General features: G+C 41.3%; 1 protein-coding gene across 1 annotated transcript in view; it reads left to right on the top strand.

The window, feature by feature from the left end:
• The window catches only part of ATRN (attractin), a 160,782-nt gene extending 137,957 nt beyond the window's left edge, over positions 1-22,825 (top strand). The window contains exons 26-29 of the mRNA XM_059037673.2: positions 3,697-3,775; positions 7,315-7,422; positions 12,511-12,625; positions 18,327-22,825. Coding sequence (XP_058893656.1) covers positions 3,697-3,775; positions 7,315-7,422; positions 12,511-12,625; positions 18,327-18,451 — 427 coding nt within the window. The 3' untranslated portion in view covers positions 18,452-22,825. The remainder of the gene's footprint in view (positions 1-3,696; positions 3,776-7,314; positions 7,423-12,510; positions 12,626-18,326) is intronic.
• The last annotated feature ends 710 nt before the right edge of the window (positions 22,826-23,535 follow it).

The following is a 23,535-nucleotide window of genomic DNA, read 5'->3' as shown; positions in this document are numbered from 1 at the left end:
ATTGAGTTTTCAGAGATATATATTGATACAAAAGGTGGAAAGAAAGACCTAGAGTCAAGACATGGATTTCTGAGCATAGTCTCTGGAAAGTGTAAGCCTCTGATAAGCAGGGACAGGTTTAGGACAAAAAAGGACAAAGGATTCTTGTTTTTTCCTAGGTACAGAGCTGAAAGGAAGTGAAAGACCCTTAGCCTGGGGCCAGTGTCCCTGTGTTGGAAGAGAGAAATACACTTCTTTAAGAATGATCTTTGGGGGCTTCCCTGGTGGCGCAGTGGTTGAGAGTCCACCTGCCGATGCAGGGCACACGGGTTCGTGCCCCGGTCCGGGAAGATCCCACATGCCGCAGAGTGGCTGGGCCCGTGAGCCATGGCCGCTGAGCCTGCGCGTCTGGAGCCTGTGCTCCACAACGGGAAAGGCCACAACAGTGAGAGGCCTGCGTAACGCAAAAAAAAAAAAAAAAAAAAAAAGAATGATCTTTGAATGCTGTAGGAAAATGTTAATAATTGCAAGGCTGAGTAATGAACATATAGAGATTCACTGGATCAGTCTCTCTTCTTTTGTGTATGTTTGAAAATTTACATGATCTTTTTAAAAATTACATTTGTATTAAAAACTATAGAAAACATTGATAAGAGGAACTGCAGTAAGATGAACACTGAGTCACAGCCTCACCTGTACCCAGATTAGTAGTAGGGAAAAAAAAGAAGGGAAGGGTATCAGCAAGTGCCACCTTTTTTGAAATAACTAGTAAATTCTTCATTGTTGTGTTACCCTTGGAGAAATCATGCACGTATCAGCTTTGAGGAACAATCATTGTGTGTTGGTATGCTGTTTATGTCTCTCAGGAAAACTGGAACAGGTGGAAGGAACTGGGTTGTTGTGTTTCTAACAGGTCTGCATTGAAGACAGAAGCCCCTCAGGGATAAGGGGCACAGACCTTCTGAGCTGCACTGTTTCACAGTTCTGTGTTGAGGGTAGTCCAAGAGATGCCTCTGAGTGACACCAGACTCCTTGCCTCTGAGGCCAGCCCTGTATTCAGCTGCATTAGCAGCATCCTGACCAACTCATCTGTTATATGTTCTTCCATGTGGATTTGCTGCCACCATGTGTTTATCTATTAGAATAAAAGTACCAGAAAGCAAGCTGATGGGGGGAAAAAAGCAGGATTATGCATAGAAACCATGAAAGATTAAGAAGGTTACTCTTCTCAGACTTCCTTACTGCTTCTTCCTATTCTCCCCAACTTCTCAGGGTTGGGGTGCCCCTAAGACACTCTTCTCTATTTGTATTCATCCCCTTGATGACTTCATCCAGATTCATTACTTCAAATACCATGTATATGCTGAGGACTCTCAAATGCTGTCTCCAGCCCAGACCTGGCAACCAGCCCACAGGCTTATGTATCTGCTCACGACATCTCCCCGTAGCTTTCAGGTAGATGTCTCAGAACTCAACATGTCTAAAACTAACCTCTCTGCTGTCTCGCACCTGCTGCCACCAGAGCCTTCCCTGTCCAGGTTTGATGGCAAGTTCCTAAGACCCTGACTTCTCTCTTTTATACCCTACATCCAGCGCATCAGGAAATCCTATTGCCTTGACCTTCAAGTCATGTCCAGATTCCAAAGTGCTTTTCACACCCCTGTTACCACCATCCTGGTTTGAGCTGCCCTCATTTCTCACCTAGACTCCTGTTCTTTCTATTTCTGCATTGCTACCTCAATGGTCTCCTCAGCATAAATTAAATCATAACACTTCTCTGCTCAAAAACCTACACTGGCTCATCTCACTCAGTAAAATCCAACACCATTATAATGCCTGTCGGGCCCTCATGATCTGCCCTCTTCTTACCTCTGTGTCTACCCCTGGCCTAACCCCCCGCCCCACTCCAGACACACTGGCCTCCTGAGGTTCCTCAAGAAATCCCAGGCACATCCTTGCCTCAGGCTTTGCACTGGATGACCCTGGTTGCCCAGGCGTGTTTCTGCAGACCTTCACAAGCCACCTCCCACACATCCTCTATGTCTTAGCTCAGATGTCACCTTCTCAAGAATTAAGGCCTACCCACTCTGACCATTCTGCTTTAGAGTGCCACTGTCACTCCTGAACCTCTTTACCCTTACCATCTTTTTTTTTTTTTTTTTTTGCGGTACTCGGGCCTCTCACTGTTGTGGCCTCTCCCATTGCGGAGCACAGGCTCTGGACGCGCAGGCTCAGCGGCCATGGCTCACGGGCCCAGCTGCTCCGCAGCATGTGGGATCTTCCCGGACCGGGGCACGAACCCGTGTCCCCTACATCGGCAGGCGGACTCCCAACCACTGCGCCACCAGGGAAGCCCATTACCATCTTTTTAATCTGTGTAGTATTTACTCCCTTCTGACATGCTCTATAATTTGCTCACTTATTTTGTTTACTGTTTGCCTCCATCTGCTGAAATGTAAACTCCATGGGAAAAGTGGTCTTTTGTTCTGTTCATTGATGTATTCCATGAGCCTAGAACAGGACCTACCTCAATAAAGTACTGATAAAAAGAAAAATAGAAACTGTCAGAAAGGAGGAAGGATCATCAGTGTCAGGACAGCCAGGAGGCCCAGCAAGATAGGAACTGAAGACTCTGCACTGAGTGATAACCTGGGGAGCTTCTCTTTTGCCAGGGGACCCAGTGGAGGGGTCTGCACTCTGTGCCTCTTAGGGAAGTGATGGGCTGAGGGAGGCTTAATTTCTATTTCTGAAAGGGCAGGAGCTCAGTCCTCCTAGCACCTTAGAGGGCCTGTCACCAGCCAGCTGTGGAGGCCTGTCTTCAGCGATCTGTGCATTGAAGCTGCCTCTCGTAAAGCCAACCCCATCCTGCAAACCCAGAGCTCAGCAAGAGAGTACCCAACTACAGAGGCAGAGAGCCTTGTGTCTCCTTGTAACACTCTGGAACAGTACTCTGTAACAAGCCCCTTTTACAAGTTAATGAGTGAAAATGCCAGTTTTAAAATTATTTAGCAGTTACTAAGAGGTTTATTTGTTAGGCTTATTAGTCCTTTTAATCAGAAGTCAGTCATTCTCTTTGCTGTCACAGTAGCTTTTCAAACCATTTGGTGCCTGGTTTAAGAGGCATTGAATGTTGAGAGAACATTGAAATCATTTGCAGTTATAAGACCACTGGGACTTCGTCTCTCCTAATACTTTTAAGAAAGTTGTTGGCTTGAATTTAGTTGTTTTATTTTATTTAAAAAATAGGTATTTACTTTGAATACATATTACTACATATAAATTTATTGTTCCTTATGAAAAGCTGGTTGTTACTTTGATAGTTAACTTCTCTCATTTTTTTAGACTTTACCGGTAGATTTTTGCTAATTTGATTAAGTAGCATGCTTGTTACTTGTCATAATTATCATAGAATTGTTTTTATTATTTGGGATAAGCCATGATGGGACATTCTGATAAAGGCTGGCAGGAAATCAAGGCTCTCCTCTCAGAGTACCTTGTGGAGACAATATTGTCTAGTGGTTGGGTCGGGAAGCCCAGCTTATCAAACTCTTATCACACTTTGTTTCCTATGAACCAGGACATGGTTGTGATGACTCAGCAGAAAGGAGATTGGAGTTGGTATTTGGGGGATTGTTTCCCTGCCTGACATGGGGTGTGGATGACAGTGTGCTGATTCTGGGGGTTGGGATAATAACTCAGTACTTTCCTTTCTCACAGTTGTTTCCTCTCTTTGCTCCTGGTGGCCGCTGTGGTTTGGAAGATCAAACAAAGTTGTTGGGCTTCCAGACGTAGAGAGGTAAGCCTCAGTGGTTAAAGATTAATGATCCCTGTAAGAGCTTTTTCCTTCACATTTCCCTTAAGCAAGTCAGTTTTGCTATTTAGTGATAATTGATGGATATATCTATAGAGAGAGTAATATATGATCAGTAGACTTCAATCAATGCTATATAAGCTATAGTTCATTCTGCACTACATGGTTTTAACTTTCTAAAAGGAAACTAAGAACCATATTGACTTACAGGTGTCAACTTTATCCTTCCTAACAGAAGCTGGTTCCTTAACTCAGGCTGGAGATCTGAAGGCTTAGTAGCACAGCCTTTACAGGAGCCTTTCATGAGGATGAGAGTAAAATCTCAAAAATTTCTCATTATTCAAGGAAAGATAAATGTGTGTCTAATTAAGTATTTGCTTGAGTTTTATTTATTAATGAGTGTTGATTTATTTCCAGAACTCCATTCCAAAAGTAATATTAATAAGTCCAGCAAATATTTATAATTGGCAAATCAAATAAATAAACTTGATGAAAAATTACAACACAAAAACTGTCTATTGCAACTTTCACCTGTGTATTTACTCTGCCTTTTAGTCGTCATGTCTATTGCATTGTTGCTAAATAGAAGTGCACTAAGATCTAGACTTTGTGCTCTTTGGTTTTCTATATAAAACTTGATCTATAGACAAGATTTAGAGAACAGAAATATCTAAAATCAAAATTCACAAGCATGCAGCACCGTTCATAGAACATTAGTGTCTGTAATGGGGTTAAGATAGGCTTCAGGATATGAGCCTCTTCCTGGGGGCCATGACACCTTTTCTGACCCATGTAAAGGTGATGTTATCATAGAGGTAGCATTACATCATCTTTTTATTATTTTAAAAAATTCAGTGGATAACATACTCAGAGGTTTTTTTTTCTTTTTAATAGCTCTATTACTAAGATATTTTAAAATCTCAACAAATAGTACAGTATTCTGAAAAAATACGTTATCCAAATGTGTAATAAAAAAGTGAGAAGCCATATAAACTAGTACCAAGGAAGGAATCAAAAACTTGTCAAAATATTACTCTCTCCGCAAAGGGTATTAGACCCAAGGAGTTTCAATTTGAAATGAGCTTATGGAGATAATAATAGTCTATTCCTTCTTGGATGCTTATGAGAATTAATTATTTCCAAAATATGTAAACGGTTCCAGGGTAAAGGAAAAGATGGGAAGCTGAAAAGAATCCTGATACATTTTATGCTTAGAAACCTTGAAACCAAAACCTGAGAAAGGTAGCACCAAAAAGTAAAGACCAGTTGTATAATGACTGTATGTGCAGCAGTCTAGTTCACCAGTGTAGAAAAGGGATCATTTCATACCAGAAAACCTACTAAGATATGTTATATCAGTAGGTAAAAAAATGAAACCTCAATTTTCGGTAGTGGCCAAGTAATCATTTAGTCATTTATTGATATTAACACTCATTCATAGTGAGTGTTAGTTTACTAACACTCACTTACATGTTAGTGTAAGTTTACTCTTAGTAAACTCAAAAATAATACCTCCTCAACACTTTGAAGAATAACCAGATAACCAACATCACCCATGATGAAAAAATACAAGAGGTTGTACCCACTAAAATCCAGACAAGTTAGTCATATTAAGAACTGACATTTGAGCATTTCTAAATTGCAGGCAGTGTTGTAAGAGGTTTTATATAGATTAACTAATTTAATCCTCACAACAGCCCTATGAAATAGTTAGTGACACTAGTCCTGTTTCACAAATAGAGGAACTGAGGCTCAGTTTCCGCCCCCCCACCATGATGAAGAAAATAAGACTTTCTCTTTTAACAAAATGATGAAATATTTCAGATACTCTTGGGAAACTTACCCATCACCACACAGTTAATAAAGACACCAAACTGGGCTTTAAACTTAGGACTTCTGTTCTCACAGACCATGTTTCTAATCACAATGTAGTCCCCATAGTCACTTTTGTTCTGGGTATTCTAGACTCTGCACTAAGAGAAAGAGAAATAAGAAGTTTTGTTACTTTTGGAAAGGGAACAAAATTATTATTTTCATATAAGATGATTAAAACATCATATAAGATTTACCTGCATAAAATTACTACTTAAGTATATAAAAAATAAACAAATGACTAACATAGAAGACAAACAACCAACTGGAAAATATTTGCAGTGTACATGAAAGAAAATAAGATGAACACCTTGTAGAGAAGAGGTTTTCCCCCAAAAAGTATGCTTATTACACAGTTGATCAACCAATATACTAAGCTTTTACCTTTGTGATTTAAAATTTCTCTGTTACTGTGAACCTGACCATTCAAAATATATTTTATCTTTTCTAAAATATCATTCATGATTTATCCCTCTCAGAGCTGTAGAAAAGTGATTGGATATTTTTTACAACAACAAAAATACTAGCAGCTAATACTGCTTAAGTCATTGCTACATACCATGCCCTGTTTTAAGTGCCTTTACTCAACATTGTCTCCTGCACTTGTCATAAAGGAACTAGACTGGGAATTGGAGGTGGGTAGGCACTCTGTCTCACTGCAACTCCACACTTAGAATAGCAGAGAACCCAGAGGAGGGTTGTTGTTATATGTATTTGTTGAGTAAATGGACCAATAGCTTTGTGAGATGTAGGAGTGTGATTATTGACATGTTAACACAATGTTTAATATAAAAATGCCCTTCTAAAACAGAGCCATGATCTGTCCAGCCCAAGATTCTGTCTCCTACAATAGTTCCAAGGGAGTGGTTGAAGTAGGGCCTCATTGTCTTTCACAGCATGACCTCAGAGCTTCAGTGACATGCCCAGATTTCTGATATCCCTAATGATATATGATTGACCACACGCCACATGCTAGGCACTGTGCTAGTTAAAGCATTTCATTTAATCCTACTGATACTTTTATGGGATTAAAAATCCATTTCAGAGAGGAGGGAACTGAAGCCCAGAGACTTTAAACACCTTTTTTAAAGTCACACAGCTGGAGAGTGTTGAAGCAGGTATTCATATCCAATCCTCCCTAAATCCAGAGCCCCTAGTTGTCCCTCTGCTCTGCAAAACTTCATGGTTTTTTGTGTTTAGCTTATACCACCTCTCTGAATAAAGAGCTCTTTCAGTTCCTATCTACTGTGTAACAAAGGATAGTTTTTGTTGCTGTGTAAATACTTGGTTCAAGTTTCAGCAGGAAAAAAGAAAGCCTGGCTTTAATCTAGTAATAAAAATATGAGGAGATAGGGTAATTTATTTTATGTGTTTAACAAGCAGGCATCATAGCATTATATCCATCAGTACATTAGTATGTATCTCTAACAGATAAGGAATTTTTCTTTAATATAACAATACTGTCATCACAGCCAACAAAATTAAAATGTTAATACCTGGTCAATGTCCAGTTTTCCCCAGCTGTCTCAAAAATATCATTTTGGACTTGATTTGTTTGAATCAGGGAGGATGAGGTATTTTTAATATGTAGTATTCTCTAATAAAATCCCCTCAGTACTCTTTGCATTAATGATTGCTGTATTACTTATCAGCAACTTCTTCGAGAGATGCAGCAGATGGCCAGCCGTCCCTTTGCCTCTGTAAATGTTGCCTTGGAAACAGATGAAGAGCCTCCTGATCTTATTGGGGGGAGTATAAAGGTGAGATTGTATTTCGAAAGTCCCTGTAACTTAACGTATCAAAACTCATGCTTCTAAGTCTGGGGAACCAGAGAGAGCAAGAGCCTCATTCTGTTACCTCTTATGTTATCCTCTCTCTTTCTTCTTAACAGTAAGTCCACACACTGAAAGTGTCAGGTATTCTTTTGCTTTCATTTTCTAATCTTTGATTCATGTGTTAAGCAGTCTCATATTCAGGGAATTTTAAAGTGTAAATAACTTGTCTGATATTCTTGTAAGTCTTCTGTGGCGTAATACTTGAAAACTTGAAAATAGCTAAATTGAACCATTGTTCCTTATAAGTATTTTGGGGGATTTTTTAAAAGGGGAAAAATCATGATTGACTATTAATTCTGTAGTCAAAATAAATAATTCTGACCCCGCCCCCCACCATGATGAAGAAAATAAGACTTTCTCTTTTAACAAAATGATGAAATATTTCAGATACTCTTGGGAAACAGCTATATGTTCATGGAGATATGTATATACACATATATACATACATGTATGTATGTGTATATATGTGTGTATATATATTATATTTTTTATATATATATATAACCTATATGTCGTAACATACTTATTAAAGCATTACTGAGCTTACAGGAAGTATGTGAAATTTCCAGGGACGGCTCTTCTCCAAAAAAGAACAAACCATGAACCAAAACCAGAGCCATGCATGGTCTAAAGTGGTTATAGACTGGTAACAGACCACATCTCACAGCTGAAGTACATGCAGATCCTGTCTGAGGGAAAACATACCCAATTCAGCCATGTAGGACTCCCATAGATCAAGACCAAGGAATCAGTGATCACCAAGGACAAGAGAAAAGCCATGAATAAGAGTCAGCAGAAACAACAGAATTGACATCTAATGAATATAATATAGCTCTGTATGAAATGTTTAAAGAAATGAAAGATAGAATCATAAAAATGAGGAAGCCATGAGAGTCAAGAATGGCTAGTCACACCTGAAAAAGAACCAAATGGAACCGTTAGAAATGGAAAATACAGTAGGTGAAATTTTTAAAATAATTCAGTTTATACGTTAAACAGCACATCAGACACAAGTAAGGAGAGAGCTTTTGAGCTGGAAGATGACTCTGAAGAAACTACACAGGCTGCAGAACAGAGAGACAAGGAGATGGAAAATATGACAGATAATGAGAATATGGAGGATAGAATGAGAAAACTTAACGTATATATTATCACAGTCCCAGAAAAAATGAATGGAGGAGAGGCAATATTCAAAGAGCTGAGAATTTTCCAGAACTGATGGAAGACATGATTATACAGATTCTAACAAAACTTATTGTAAGCAGGAGTAAGGAAAAAGCAAAGGGAAGGCAGGAGAGAAAGAAAACTACAGTTGGGTTTATCATAGTGAAAGTGTAGAACTCCAAAGACAAAGAGAATGTCTTAAAATTAGCCAGAACAGGGCTTCCCTGGTGGTGCAGTGGTTGAGAGTCCGCCTGCTGATGCAGGGGACATGGGTTCGTGCCCCGGTCTGGGAAGATCCCACATGCCGTGGAGCAGCTAGACCCGTGAGCCATGGCTGCTGAGCCTGCGTGTCCAGAGCCTGTGCTCCGCAACGGGAGAGGCCACACAGTAAGAGGCCCATGTACCACAAAAAAAAAAAAAAAAAAAAATAGCCAGAACAAAAAAAGATCACTATAACATGGAGAAATTGGAACCCTTGTGTACTGTTAGTGGGAATGAAAATGATGTAGCTGCTGTGGAAAACAGTATTTCTCTTCCTCAAAAAAATAAAAATAGAATTATTATATGATCTAGCAATTCTATTTCTGGGTATATACCAAAAAGAATTGAAAGCAGGGTCTTGAATATATAGTCACACACCATGTGCATAGCAGCTTTATTCACAGTAGCTAGAAGTTGGAACCAACCTTCATGTCTGTTGAGGTATGAATGGATAAACAGAATGTGGTATATATATACAATGGAATATTACTCAGCCTTAAAAAGGAAAGAAAGTCTGACCAATGCTACATAGATGAACATAGATGAACCTTGAAGACATTATGCTAAGTGAAAGCCAGTCACAAAAAGACAAACATTGTATGATTTCACTTATATAAGGTACCTTGAGTAGTCAAGTTCATAGAGACAGAAAATAGAATGGTAGTTGCCAGGGTCTTGGGAGAGGAAGGAATGGGGATTTGCCATTTAATGGGTATAGAGTTTCAGTTTTCCAAGATGAAGGAGTTCTGGAGATGGATGGTGGTGATGGTTGCACAACAATATAAATGTACATAATACCATTGAACTGTATACCTAAAAATGGTTAAGATAGTAAATTTTGTTGTGTGCATTTTACCACATTAAAAAATAACTGGGGATAAAAAGACAGATCACCTACAAAGGAATGACAGAGTGACAGCTGACTGACTTCTCAGGAGCTACAAGAGAGAAGAATGTCTTCAAAGTATTGAAAAAGAAGAACTGCCAACCTAGGATAGTGTACCCAGTAACTACCTTCCAAGAACAAGGATAAAATAAAGATATCCTCAGATTATGGGAAAAACCAAGCACTTGCCACCAACAGATGTGTATAAAAGAAATGTCTAAAGGATGTGCTAGAGAGGAGGGAAATTACCCCAGGAGGGTGGAATAAGAGGGAATAGTGAGTAAATCAGATGGTAAACATGTGCCTAAATCTAAGCAAACGTTGTCCTGATAAAATAGTGATAATTTGTGGTGTTGAGAAGAATAGACAAGCCTGAGTGACACTCCGTGTCACACGTCAGCAGCATACGGCACAGCTGGCTGGCTGCTCCTCAAAATGCTGTCTTGACTTTCCTGTCAGGACACCACACACTCAACCTTCTGGCTGTTCTGTGCTGTGTATTCTTCGTTCAACCCTCTTCATCTCCCAACATCTTTTAACAGTCCTGGCCATCTCAGGCCCAGTCTTTGCACCTCTTCTCACATCATTTACACCTACACCATTGGTGATTGTCTTAGTCTGTTCAGGCTGCTATAAAAAGTATCAGAGACTGGGTGGCTTATAAATAATAGAAATTAATTTCTCACAGTTCTGGAGGCTGGGAAATCCAAGATCAAGGTGCTGGCAGATTAGGTGTCTGGGGAAGGCTTGATCTCCGGTTCATAGATAGTGACTTCTAGCTGTAATCTTTTTTTTTTTTTTTTTTTTGCCACACCATGCAGCTTGCACCATGGGATATTAGTTCCCCGATCAGGGATTGAACTTGGGCCCTTGACAGTAAAAGTGCAAAGTCCTAACCACTGGACCGCCAGGGAATTCCCTCTAGCTGCAATTTTACGTGGTAGGAGGGGTGAGGGAGCTCTCAGGGTCTCTTTTCTAAGGGCACTAATGCCATGTGCCCTCATGACCTAATCATCTCCCAAAGGCCCTACTTCCAAATATTATCACATTGGGTATTATAATTTAACATATGGGACTTCCCTGGTGGCTCAGTGGTTAAGAATCCACCTGCCAGTGCAGGGGACACGGGTTTGATCCCTGGCCTGGGAAGATCCCACATGCCGCGGAGCAGCTAAGCCCATGCACCACACTGCGGAGCCCATGTACCGCAACTACCGAAGTCCACCTGCTCTCGGGCCTGCGTGCTGCAACTACTGAGCCCACGTGCTACAACTACTGAAGCCCACGCGCCTAGAGCCCATTCTCCACAACAAGAGAAGCCACCATAATGAGAAGCCCACGCACCACAATGAAGAGTAGCCCCAGCTTGTCGCAACTAGAGAAAGCCCATGCACAGCAACAAAGACCCAGTGCAGCCCCCCCAAAAAAATTTAGCATATGAATTTGGGAGTACACAAATATTCAGACCATAGCAGTGATCTTATCCATCATGGATTTAAACACCATGATGTTTAAACCTCTCCACTCAAATCTCTCCTGTGAGTATCCAACTCATATATCAAATTGCTTGCTCAGTGTTCCCACTTGGATGTCTTAATAAGCATCTTAACAAATTTAACATGTTCAAAACTGAGTTCTAGATACTGTTCCCCACATCTGCTCCTCTGGCATAACTTCCCCAACTCATCATCCTAGTTGCTCAGGCCAAAATTGTCCTTGACTCGGCCTTGCTCTCATCCTCATTGGATAGCCAATCCATCAGCAATTCTTTTTGACTTTATCTTCAAAAATATTTCCTGATCACTGTGCACCACCTCCACCACTGTTACCTATCACCTTGATCTAGGCCATTATCCTCTCCCACCTAGGTTTTTGCAGTTGCCTCATAACTGGTTTCCCCCACTTCTGCCATTTCACTCATCTATTCATTTCCCTGTGCTGTAGCCACAGTGGTTCTGGAAATGATTTTCTTCAACCAATTTGAAGAAATTGATGGCAAAATTCTAAAGATGGCTCCCAAGATTCCTGTCTCATGGATATTCAATCAAACACTACTCCAGGTTCTGCTATGAAGAGATTTTGCAGAAGTAATTAAGGTCTGAGGGTAGTTGATATTAAGATACAAGGAGAGCTTTCTCTGGCTGGTGGCAGAAGAGGAAGTGTGAGATGAACTTGAGCATGATCACTGGTTTCAAGCTGGAGGGACCAGGTAGGGGGGAATGTGAGTGGCCTCCAAGAGAAGAGTGGCCCCTGGCTGATCGCTAGCAAGGAAATGGGGACCTTAGACCTAGAGCTGGAAGGAACTGGATTCTGCCAACTTGAATGAGTTTTGAAGCAGGTTCTTCCCCAGTGCCTCCTGGTAAGAGTGGAACCCAGCTGATAACTTGACTTCCACATTCTGAAGACAAGAGCTGAGACCCTTGAGACCTTTGTGAGATAGAGCTGAGAATTTTTCCAGAACTGATAGAAGACATGAATAGGACCTATATCCTTAACCAGAGAGCCCTACAGAGCTCTTGCCTGGACTTCTGACCTACAAAATTGAGATAGTAAATAGGTGCTCTTTTAAGCACCGAAGTTTGTGATTTGTTTCATAGCAATAGAAACTAATATAGGGGCATCTTTAAAAATCACGTCTAAAGGCTGTGAAGGTGTTTCTTCAGAAACACTGCTTTAGGTAATTCTTTGTTTTTTTCCACCAGACTGTTCCCAAGCCCATTGCCCTGGAGCCGTGTTTTGGCAACAAAGCTGCTGTCCTCTCTGTGTTTGTGAGGCTCCCTCGAGGCCTCGGTGGAATCCCTCCTCCTGGGCAGTCAGGTGAGTAGATGAGGGTCATTGACAAATGAGGTTTATGTTTTAGATGTGTGAAGCCTCCTTCCCTTTCATAGAGAACTTGGTTATAAAAGCGATATTGCATTCAGGCAGACCTCGGAGATATTGCAGGTTTGGTTCCAGAAAACGTCAATAAAGCAAGTATCACAATAAAGCGAGTCACATGAATTTTTTGGTTTCCCAGTGCATATAAGTTATGTCTACATTATACTGTAGCCTGTTAAGGTGCAATAGCATTATGTCTAACAAGACAAGGTACATCCTTAATTTAAAAATACTTTATTGCTAAAAATAAATTATTATTATTATTATTATCTGACAATGCAGGGTTGCCATAACCTTCAATTTGTTAAACAACAACAACAACACAGTATCTGTGAGGCACAATAAAATGGGGTATACCTGTAGTGCCTGCCTCGTGTCGTTGTGAGCGTTTGGAGAGATGATCCCAAAGCCACTGTACTCCTAACCCATCTTTCCTGAGGTCACCATTCCTTCCTGGGAAAAATCTGGATCTCCTCACTGCCCCAGCCTCCTCAGCCTGCCAGTGGTATTGATGATTCCGGCCAAACCTTCTTTGCCGCCAGTGTTTTCCAGTCCCCCAGGTCTGTGTTGCTCCTTTACTGTCTTTTTCCTTGCTCTGCCTCTAAATGTAGGCTTTCTCCCTCTTCACTCCATATGCTCTTCCTCAATCATCTTACTTACTCATGGCTTCCAGCTAGCTCCCTCAAGCTAGTGGTTCTCAAATTGGTATTTATAACACTACTGTATTTCTTTTTCTTTTTCACTCTAAGTATAAGGCACAAACAACAATTATAACATCCTAAAGGAAGTTTTTGAAAATTTGTTCACAATTCTACCATCCAACACCCACCAATTTTCACTGTTCTGTTTCCTTTCCAGCCCTTATCAGCAATTTAGTTGCAATGATTGTATAACTAATTTTTATTCTTCTTTTTTCATGTAACTATCATAAACATTTTTACAACTTACTATATAGTGTTTTACCCATCTTTTACACTACTCCATCAAATACTTGAATCATAATTTAAGTAAACATTCTTTTACTGTTGAACACGAAGGAGATACAGAATATAGTTTTGGAAGTATTTTGATTAATCATGGAGTACTTTGGAGGGATGCCTCAGACAGTATGAATGTTTTAGATAACTTTCAGTTGAGATGATTCTGCAGGCCTCCACTCCAACTCAGCTTTCGGAAGGTCTAGGACCATGGTTTCCTTATGAGGGAGGACATTAGGCATGACCAGGTCAGGATTTATTGTCTTCACTAAATAAGCGAATGGCTTGATTTGCCCTCATCTAGGGATTCCTGTGAGTTCAGCCCCTAACTTGGCCTTGTCCACGTTGAGGGCGCAATGACCCATTAACCGGACGCTCTGGAGCAGTGTCTGCTGCCCAGCTCAGCAGACATTGACTGGTGTTCCCTGAGGGCAAGCTACTGGCTGGGGGTGGGAGGGGAGCGGTGACAGGCTTGCAACACTGTGGCCTTTCCTGCTCCAGACTTTGCCTGATGTGCCCCAACCCCTGGACTCCTGATAAAGACCTGCTCACTGCTTGAGAGCTACCCCAAGGGTGGGGCCATCCCTGCCACCCCTTCTGTATCCCCCCATTTCATTCATTCATTTTTATTGAAGTATAGTTGATTTACAGTATTATATTAGGTTCACGTGTACAACATAGTGATTCAATATTTTTAATAGATTGTACTACCTTTAAAGTTATTACAAAATAATGGCTAGTCTCCTTTCCAGTCTCTACACCTTAAGGTTCCTTCTGTTAAACCTTGGGCTTTTTTCATTTTCATTGTGAGCTTATTATTCCCCAAATTTAAGTAATCACTCTCTTTCCCAGGTTAATATCTCTAATTCTTGTCCTCCTTGCCAAGCTTCACACCCAGTTATTCGATTGCCTACTTGAAATGTCCACTTGGATACCTCAGGGTCTTATCAAACCTAAAATGTCCAAAATGGAGCTTGCCCTCTTTCTAACCAGTTGGTCCTTTGATCTCCATCTCAGTAAAGGAATTCATTATTCAGCCAGTTGCTCAAGCCAGAAACTCAAGAGTCATCCTAGGCAGTCCTCACCTCTCTATGTATAATTCACGGGCAAGTTCTGCTGGTCCTACATCTGGAGTCTCATTCTTCCACTTTGTTTCATTTACTCTACCACGTCTCTCATCTAACCTCAGCTGCCATCTCTCCCCTGTAGTCTGCTTCTTCTACCCTTGACCTCTAAAATCACAGCCCCAACCCCCTCCCACACCCCCATCCAGCCATTCACCTGCAGTTAAAATAATTCTTTAAATAAATAAATAAATGATGGTTATATTTCCCTGTGCTGTACAATATATCCTTGTTGCTTATTTACTTTATACATAGTAGTTTGTATCTCTTAATCCCATACCCCTGTCTTGCCCCTCCTGCCTTTCCTCTCACCACTGGTAACCAACACTTTGTTCTCTATATCTGTGAGTCTGTTTCATTATATATATTGGTTTGTTCTCTTTTTTCAGATTCCACATATAAGTGTTAACATGGAGTATTTCTCTGTCTGACTTATTCACTAAGCGAAATAATTTCTAGGTTCATTCATACTATTGCAAATGGCAGAATGTCATTATTTTTTATGATTGAGTAGTATTCCTGTGTGTGTGTGTAAAAAACATCTTCATTATCCATTCATCTGTTAATGGACACTTAGGTTGCTTCTATATCTTGGCTATTATAAATGATGCTGTGAATGTTGCTATGAACATTGTGGGTGCATGTATCTTTTCAAATCAGCATTTCTGTTTTCTTTGGAAGTATACTCAGGAGTGGAATTGCTGGATTATATGGTAGTTCTACTTTTATTTTTTTGAGGAACCTCCATACTGTTTTCCACAGTGGCTTCACCAATTTACATTCCCACCAACAGTATACAAGGGTTCCCCTTTCTCCACATCCTCACTGACATTTGTTATTTGTGGTCTTTTTGATGATAACCATTCTGACAGGTGTGAGATGATACCTCTTTGTGGTTTTGATTTGCATTTTCCTTATGATTAGTGATGTTGAGCAACTTTTCATGTGCCTGTTGGCCATCTGTATGGTGCCTGTATGTCTTCTTTGGGAAAATGTCTATTCAGGTCTTCTATTTTTTAATCAGGTTGTTTGGTTTTTTGATATTGAATTTATGAGCTATTTATATATTTTATATTAACCCCTTATTGGTCATATCATTTCCAAATATTTTCTCCCATTCAGTAGGTTGTCTTTTCATTTTGTCAGGGTTTCCTTTGCTGTGCAAAAACTTTTAAGTTTGGTTAGGTCACATTTGTTTATTTTTGCTTTTATTTCTTTTGCCTTAAGAGACAAATCCAAAAAAATAATTTGCTATGATTTATGTCAGAGTGTTCTGCCTATGTTCTCTTCTGGGATTTTTATGGTTTCAGGTCTTAGATTTAGGTCTTTATGTATATGGTGTGAGGAAATGTTCTAATCTCATTCTTTTGCATGTAGCTGTCCAGTTTTCCCAGAACCACTTATTGAAGAAACTTTTCTCCATTGTATATTCTTGCCTCCTTTGTCATAGATTAATTGACCATAAGTGCATGAGTTTATTTCGGGTCTCTCTATTATGTTCCACTGATCTATGTGTCTGTATTTGTGGGAAAACCATGATGTTTTGATTACTGTAGTAGCTTTTTAGTATAGTCTGAAGTCACGGAGTGTGATATCTCCAGCTTCATTCTTTTTTCTCGAGATTGTTTTGGTGATTCACGGTCTTTTGTGGTTCCATATAAATTTTAATATTATTTGTTCTAGTTCTGTGGGAAATGTCATGGTTATTTTGATAAGGATTACCTTAACTCTGTAGATTGCTTTGGGTAGTATGGACATTTTAACAATGTTCTTCCAATTCAAGAACACGGGATATCTTTCCATTTCTTTGTATCATTTTCAAATTCCTTCATAAATGTTTTGTAGTTATCAGATTATAAGTCTTTCATCTCTTTTTGAATTTTTTTAAATTTTTATTTATTTATTTTTGGCTGCATTGGGTCTTCGTTGCTGTGCACGGGCTTTCTCTAGTTGCGGCGAGCGGGAGCTACTCTTCATTACAGTGCGCGGGCTTCTCATTGCAGTGTCTTCTCTTGTTGCAGAGCACGGGCTCTAGGCTCACAGGCTTCAGTAGTTGTGGTGCGTGAGCTCTGTAGTTGTGACTCACGGGCTCTAGAGTACAGGCTCGGTAGTTGTGGCGCATGGGCTTAGTTGCTCCACGGCATGTGGGATCTTCCCAGACCAGGGCTCGAATCTATGTCCCCTGCATTGGCTGGCAGATTCTTAACCACTGCACCACCAGGGGAGCCCCTTTTACCTCTTTGGTTAAGTTTATTCCTAAGTATTTTATTCTTTTTGATGTGATTTTAAACTGAATTATTTTCTTGCTTTCTCTTTCTGATAGTTCATTATTAGTGTATAGAAAAGCAGCAGATTTCTGTGTATTAATCTTGTCTCCTGCAACTTTACTGAATTCATTTATTAGTTCTAATAGTTTTTTGGTGGAGACTTTAGGGTTTTCTATATATAGTATCATGGCATGTGCAAATAGTGACAGTTTGACTTCTTCCCTTCCAATTTGGATGCCTTTTCTTTCCTTTTCTCATCTGATTGCTGTGACTAGGATCTACGCCCCATTTTAAATGGTGCCCTTCTCTGGACTCCCGAAGCACCTGGCTCTGTCTTTGCTATAACAGTGGTCACTGGTGTGGATTCCCCACTCCATGCCAGGTACTAAACCTGGCACTTAAAAGCTACTCCCCTCCCCCATTTTATAGGCTGTGAGGTGCAGTAAGAAGCTCCTCTAATATGGCTCCTGGGGGCCTCAGCAGGGCTCTGAGCCTATCTGGCCTTTTCCCATGCATAGGAATCCAGCTCCCCCAAGACTGTGCCTTCCCTAATGAACATCAAGTTAATCAATTACCAATACGAAAAGGAGAATGGATGCACCAGTCCCCACAGCAAAGATGGTAGCGGAGGTGGTGGGGTGATAAGCCAGGTACCATTCTAAGGCTTTACATCAGTTCACTCATTGACTTCTCACACAAGCCCTGTGCTGTTCCCCATTTACAAAAGAAGAAACTGAGGCACAGGGAAGTTAAAGAACTTTGCTTATTCCTAAGTCTGGCCCCAGAGTCTATCCTAACCCTTATCATCGTGTAGATATCAAAATAACTAGTGCTAGATGGGCAATGTGGATTGAATCAGAATTTCATCATAAAGAGTGCAGCTTTTTCTTGGAGAAAAAGACAGGAGAAACTTAGTGCTTAAAGCATGTCTGCAATCTTATTTAGATGCTCCCACCATGAGGCAGAGCACTTTGCTTGGTTGATCTGCTGAAAAGTAAGGTACTCCTTTTGTGTAAAAATGGGGGAGGAGGAGAATATATATTTGTATTTATACAAATAAACCCTGAAAGAATATATACAAACTAATGAAAGAAGTTACTCTGATGGAAGGGGGGAATATGGAGGGAGACACAGGTTAGAGGTAAGATTTTTCCCATGTATGTACTTTATTTATTTATTGCACCATGTGAATGTAAAAAGAAATTTTTTAAATTATTTTTTAATAAAAGCAAGCTGCTCCTTAACATGTGTTCCCTCTGTGGGTTCTCCCAAGGTCTCGCAGTGGCCAGTGCCCTGGTGGACATTTCTCAGCAGATGCCAATAGTATACAAAGAGAAGTCAGGAGCGGTGAGAAACCGGAAACAGCAGCCCCCTGCACAGCCTGGGACCTGCATTTGATGTTGGGGCCAGGACTCCCTGTGAGCAAGGAGTGGCGTGCCAGAGCCGTCCGTCTGCAGAGAGGGAGCAGGCAGGGAGACACTGCGCAGGGCAGAAGACTGGAAACTCTCGAAACATCCACCTCATCTGCATGTTCACAAGCTTTCTTTGACAGTTTCTCCCATCTGTGCTCCAGCATCTAACCTTTTACTTTCATATAGGAAATAATTGATTTAGTTACAGGTCCAGGGGTGATCCAGTTGTTGCTGGAGGAGGCCGGTGTAGAGCGAGTGAGAAAGCTAGGAATGACACTCAGGTTCACGTGTGGAAAACTGTTCTTGGGACTGTCTCAACAGTGCAAAAAACAAAGATGTAGTGTTTACAGGTAGACATTTGTCATCAGTTATTCTTGAACATGGTCTTTTAAAAACTAGTCAGATGAATTAACTTGTTTTCATCTGAAGCCTGCTATCTTTTTTAAAAGATGTGCTATTTATTCTTGCACGATTTAGGCAAATATCTCTCTTTCAGGGAGAAACTTTTTTTCTAGTTGAGAATTAATAATGGTCCATCTCTTTTGAATCATAAGATAGAAGAGGCTATTTTAAATGTCAAAGTCAGCAGTGTTACTTGGAATGCCAACTGATATAATGGGTAGTTTTCTGTAGCAACTTGATTAATTTAGTCTGAATCCATTTGAAGTTCTCTCTCTCTCTCCTCTCTTTCTCTTTCCCTCCCTCTCTCCCCTTCACTTCCTCTTTACCTCTCTCTGTCTCTGTCTGTGTCTCTCTCATACACACACACTCATACACTTACACACCCACACACTAAGTGCCTAGACTTTAAATAGATCTAGCAATTGGAAAGGTAGTAAGCATAAGTTTTTACATAATTGCATTCCTACATTCTTATAAAACTTAAATAGCTATCATTGGCAATCTGTTCTTTCTCTAAAACCTAATTTGCCACCAGGAAACACTTTTCTCACCCCGAGAAACATTTAACGTAGCAGCAGGGATTGAGAGGAAAACAGAAGTGACCTAAATGTCAAAGCTCCCTGTTTTTGTTGTCAAAAAGGACACTAAATAAGGCATGTTCCCACGTGCCTCCTTGCCCCAGGTCACTCTAGGCCTGATGTTTGCTTCAGCCCTTCTGGGTGCTCCTGCCAAGGCACCACAGAGGGAGGGGCTCACTCATGCTACATGTCTCCCTTGAGCCGAAAAGAGCATGACAGCACTTGGGACACCTTAATCAAAGGGCAACTCTTTGTTCCTGTAGTCTGCTTGAGCTGGTGGGTCATTCTTCATTCTCAGGCTCAGGTGGAGTGCCAGGAGAGGGCCAGTCTCCTTTTGTCGGGCAGAACCTGCCCAAAACCTGGAGGAGGACCTGAAGCTGTTTGCCCTCTTTCCTCTCCTCCCCAGGAGGGGCTCAGGCCTTCCATGCTCCCTCCCAGACCCAACGGGTGGCTGTGGGGAGGGCAGTGAATGATAAGGATGAAAAGCACATGGGAAAAATGGACAAGGGGAGAAAACTATGCCAAATTAAAAGTGACCAAATTGAAGTAGTGACCAAATTGAAGTGGAGTAGGCCAGTCCCTGCTCTTCTCCCCAGGGCACTGCCTGGATGGTGCGTTGTCCCCATCCATGGTGCTCTGTATTCTGGCATTAAGCAGCAGCCTCCCAGGATCTCTCTTCTGCTTCAAAACCCAGTGTTCTATGGCATTACCCTGGGGGTGTAGACCTTTAGACAACAATGCTCAAGGTTGTGAATTTGGAGAAATCAATACTCAAAAGAGCAAAAACTGTGGCATTTCACCTTTATATGCAGTGCCTAGAGAGGGAGTATGACCTCTTCCCCAACACTAACCCCACTCCCATGAAGAATTGCCTGGAAAGATGTTTTCAAGGATGTTGAACCATAAAACACTGTCTGATGCACAAAACACCTCTACTTTGAGACTTGCCTCTCAAAACGCTGCTTTTTCACATTATTGTTAAAGAGCAGATGGTTCTGGAAAAGACCCCTCCTCTTACGAGCTCCCCACGTCCCTGCCTCAGATCACAGTACCCGCAGAGAGCCTGCCGGGGACTGGCCCTTCACCCCTGTGATTACCAAAAGGCCACTGGAGAGGACCCTCTCACAAGGGAAGTCCTTGTTTTTTCAAAGGACTGGTGTTTCCTTGGCAAAGAAGCCTCCTCCCCTTGGTAGTCCCATGCCTTGAAATAATAAGCACCATGTCCCATAGCCACCTGGTTATTTTCTTTTTTCTAAAAGATAATGTTTATTTTTTAAAAGGAAGGAAGGAGCAAGTGAAGTTTAATTCTGCTCCAACAGTGGAGAAACAACTGAATCCACCTGCTTCTCCTTTGCAGCCAGTAGCAAACAGCTCCTCCAGGCTTGGCCAGAGGAAGGGGGTGGCAGGAGAAGGAGGCACTCAGCTTAGAGTCAGTTATCAAGAGAAGTCATCTGGAACTTCAGAGCCTGTATATAAATTAAAATAGTTATGAAAACATCGATATTGCACTTGTATATAACTATACAGTAGTGTCTGAATGTTCAGACATTTGGAGTGTACATAAAACAGAAAAATATCTTAATGTATTTTTATTAAACATAACGATGTCTGAGTTTGACCTAATATGTTTTCGTGCCATATATTGGATATCCAGGTTCAGAGAAGTCCTCTCGTTATGCCCTGATACAATAACAGAGCCACGAAAGGCATCCTCATTGTGCCCACGTGTTCAAATGCATCTGGGACTGATTGGATAGCTTCTAAAGTAGGAATCATCTGTCAGTGCACATATGAAAATGCGGGCAGTGTGTGAAGAGACTCGAAGGCAGCCGGGATGTCTCTGTCCCTGTCATTGGCTCTGCGAGTGTGTTGTAACTCTCCTGTCAGCTTCTCGGAGCTGTGGGTGCCCAGGGAAGACCAATCTTGTCCTGAGAAACGTTCCTCTTAGTCTTTAGACTCCAAGACTATACCTGTAGATCTAGTCAGATTTTCCAAAAAGGGCTTTTCCGGGCTGCATTTTGTTGTGCTTTTGTCTAAATTTTTAATGACCATTTCCCAGGACCATAGTTTACTGTACTGAAAACTGGGAGTGGGAGTGGGCGTGGCTGCTTTGTTGATAAATAGCTCCTGTTTCCCCATGGAGAACCTCACCCTGGCCTCCTGTCCACCTCCTGCCCCCTTCCCACACTGTTTGGGGAGAGGTCTGTGCTTCCCTGTGAGGATCACCTCTAAGTGTGGGAGGAGGTGTGCAGAGAAGGCAACCACATACTCCCTGAGCTAACCTGGAAGAAAAGCAGCCCCGGACAGAGACTGTCAGCAAAAGGCCTGAGGTGCAAGATTGGAGATGCACCGGGAAATCTGGGGCAAATGGAAAGACCAGAGCACTATCTGTAGAAAAATACATTTTATCTTTCAGTGCAAATCTTGCTCCTTCAATTTAATAGAGTATATTTAGAGATGGGATGGGAGTGATTCACTTCCTTGGGTGGTGGTATCCTTTTCATTAACACCTTTGATCCTTACGTTTCGTTCATTCATCCATTCATTCAACAAATATTCACTAAGTACTTACTAACAACCTAAGCTAACACTAGAGCAGTGACTGAGATGGAAATGCTGCTCTTCAGAATCACAACAAAATCCAGCTCCTCAAACCTGTCATCCCAGGAGACCTTTCCTTGTGGTTTCTGTGAGAATTGACCACCTGAGGATAGACCCAGGAAGGCAGAGGATCTGGCCTCAAGGCCATGCACCGGCTCTCAGCCTGAAATGTTTACCCAATTTACCAAATGGCTCAAACCATAAAAATCACCGTGATGGTTTGTAGATAGCCAAGCCCACCAAGAGACATTTCCCCTGAGTTGTCCAAATTCATAAACACCCTCGCCTGCAGGGAGACGATTTGGGAGTGCAGAGGAAAACTGGCACCCTTCTCTTTTAAAGGCAATAATGGAATCGACTTTCAATAACTGAATTTGTGCACAAAACATTCTAAACACTAGTGAAGCCTGTTTTGTTGAACTAATTTTGGCTCTGGAAATGTTTTATAGTTATTTACGGTTTTGTTTTTGGAGGTTTTTGGTTTGGATTCAAGTTTAGTTTGTTAATATGTATAATTTAGCATCTATTGCACTCATGTAAATATGGAGTAAGTATTGTAAACTATTTCATTGCTGGGGATTGTGGATGTTATACATACATTTAGGACTGCAATTTTTTGGTATTTTTTGTATTGTAAAATAACAGCTAATTTAAGCCAGAACAAGAGAATTAAGGGAGGTCTGTGCATTTTAAACACAAATGTGAAGAACTTGTATATAAACAAAAGTAAATACTATAATACAAACTTCCTTCTGAAATAAAAGTAGATCTGATAAAAATGTGGGTTTTGTTCTAAGTGTTTAATTTTGTTTTGTTTCACTTATTTTTACAATTTGGTCATTAGAACCTTAAGAAAAGGGGAAAAACATGTTTTAAAAAGTTTACCAGTTTTCAGACTGCCTCAGAGGAAGCACTTGGCAGTCCATGACTGAGGTGTAAACCAACAGGGTGGGCACCTCAGACACTTCTGTGCAAAACTGAGCCCTGGGGTGTGGGAGGAGCCCTGAGCAGCTTGTGAGCAGACTCCCCAACATCCCCACTTAGGCCTACATTGTGCTCAACACACCAGTGCTGGGGGCAGAAACTCGTGTGCGGGACAGCTCTGCCTAGGCACCATCGCGCCCATGCTGGTGCCTCGCCAACTGCCCTTGGTCATTCAGCTACTTGTACTCTCATGGGCTCCTGCTAAACCTCAGGTATGCTGATAGGGTTAGTCCTCCATGGCCACAGCATTGTCCTTGGTCTTGAATTTTGATGAAGTTATATGTCCATTCACAAAGTCTTGTCTGTAGGCCTTCTGCGTGCCCAGCCCCATGTTATGTGGCTCCTGCCCTCAGAACAGGGTCAGAACAGTGCATTTCAGCGCCCTGGTACAGAGTACCAAAGGTGTAGAAGGATAAGATCGGCATAAAGTAAGTTGAGAAGGTCCAGAAGAAGCACAAGGAAGGGCTGTGATTCATACAGGGGAGGGTGGGTGAGGCACCAGGTC

Source organism: Kogia breviceps, chromosome 14 (genome assembly GCF_026419965.1).
Source record: "Kogia breviceps isolate mKogBre1 chromosome 14, mKogBre1 haplotype 1, whole genome shotgun sequence".
Taxonomy (NCBI): Eukaryota; Metazoa; Chordata; class Mammalia; order Artiodactyla; family Physeteridae; genus Kogia; species Kogia breviceps.
Note: the sequence above shows the minus strand (reverse complement) of the source record. Positions and strands in the feature narration are given on the sequence as shown.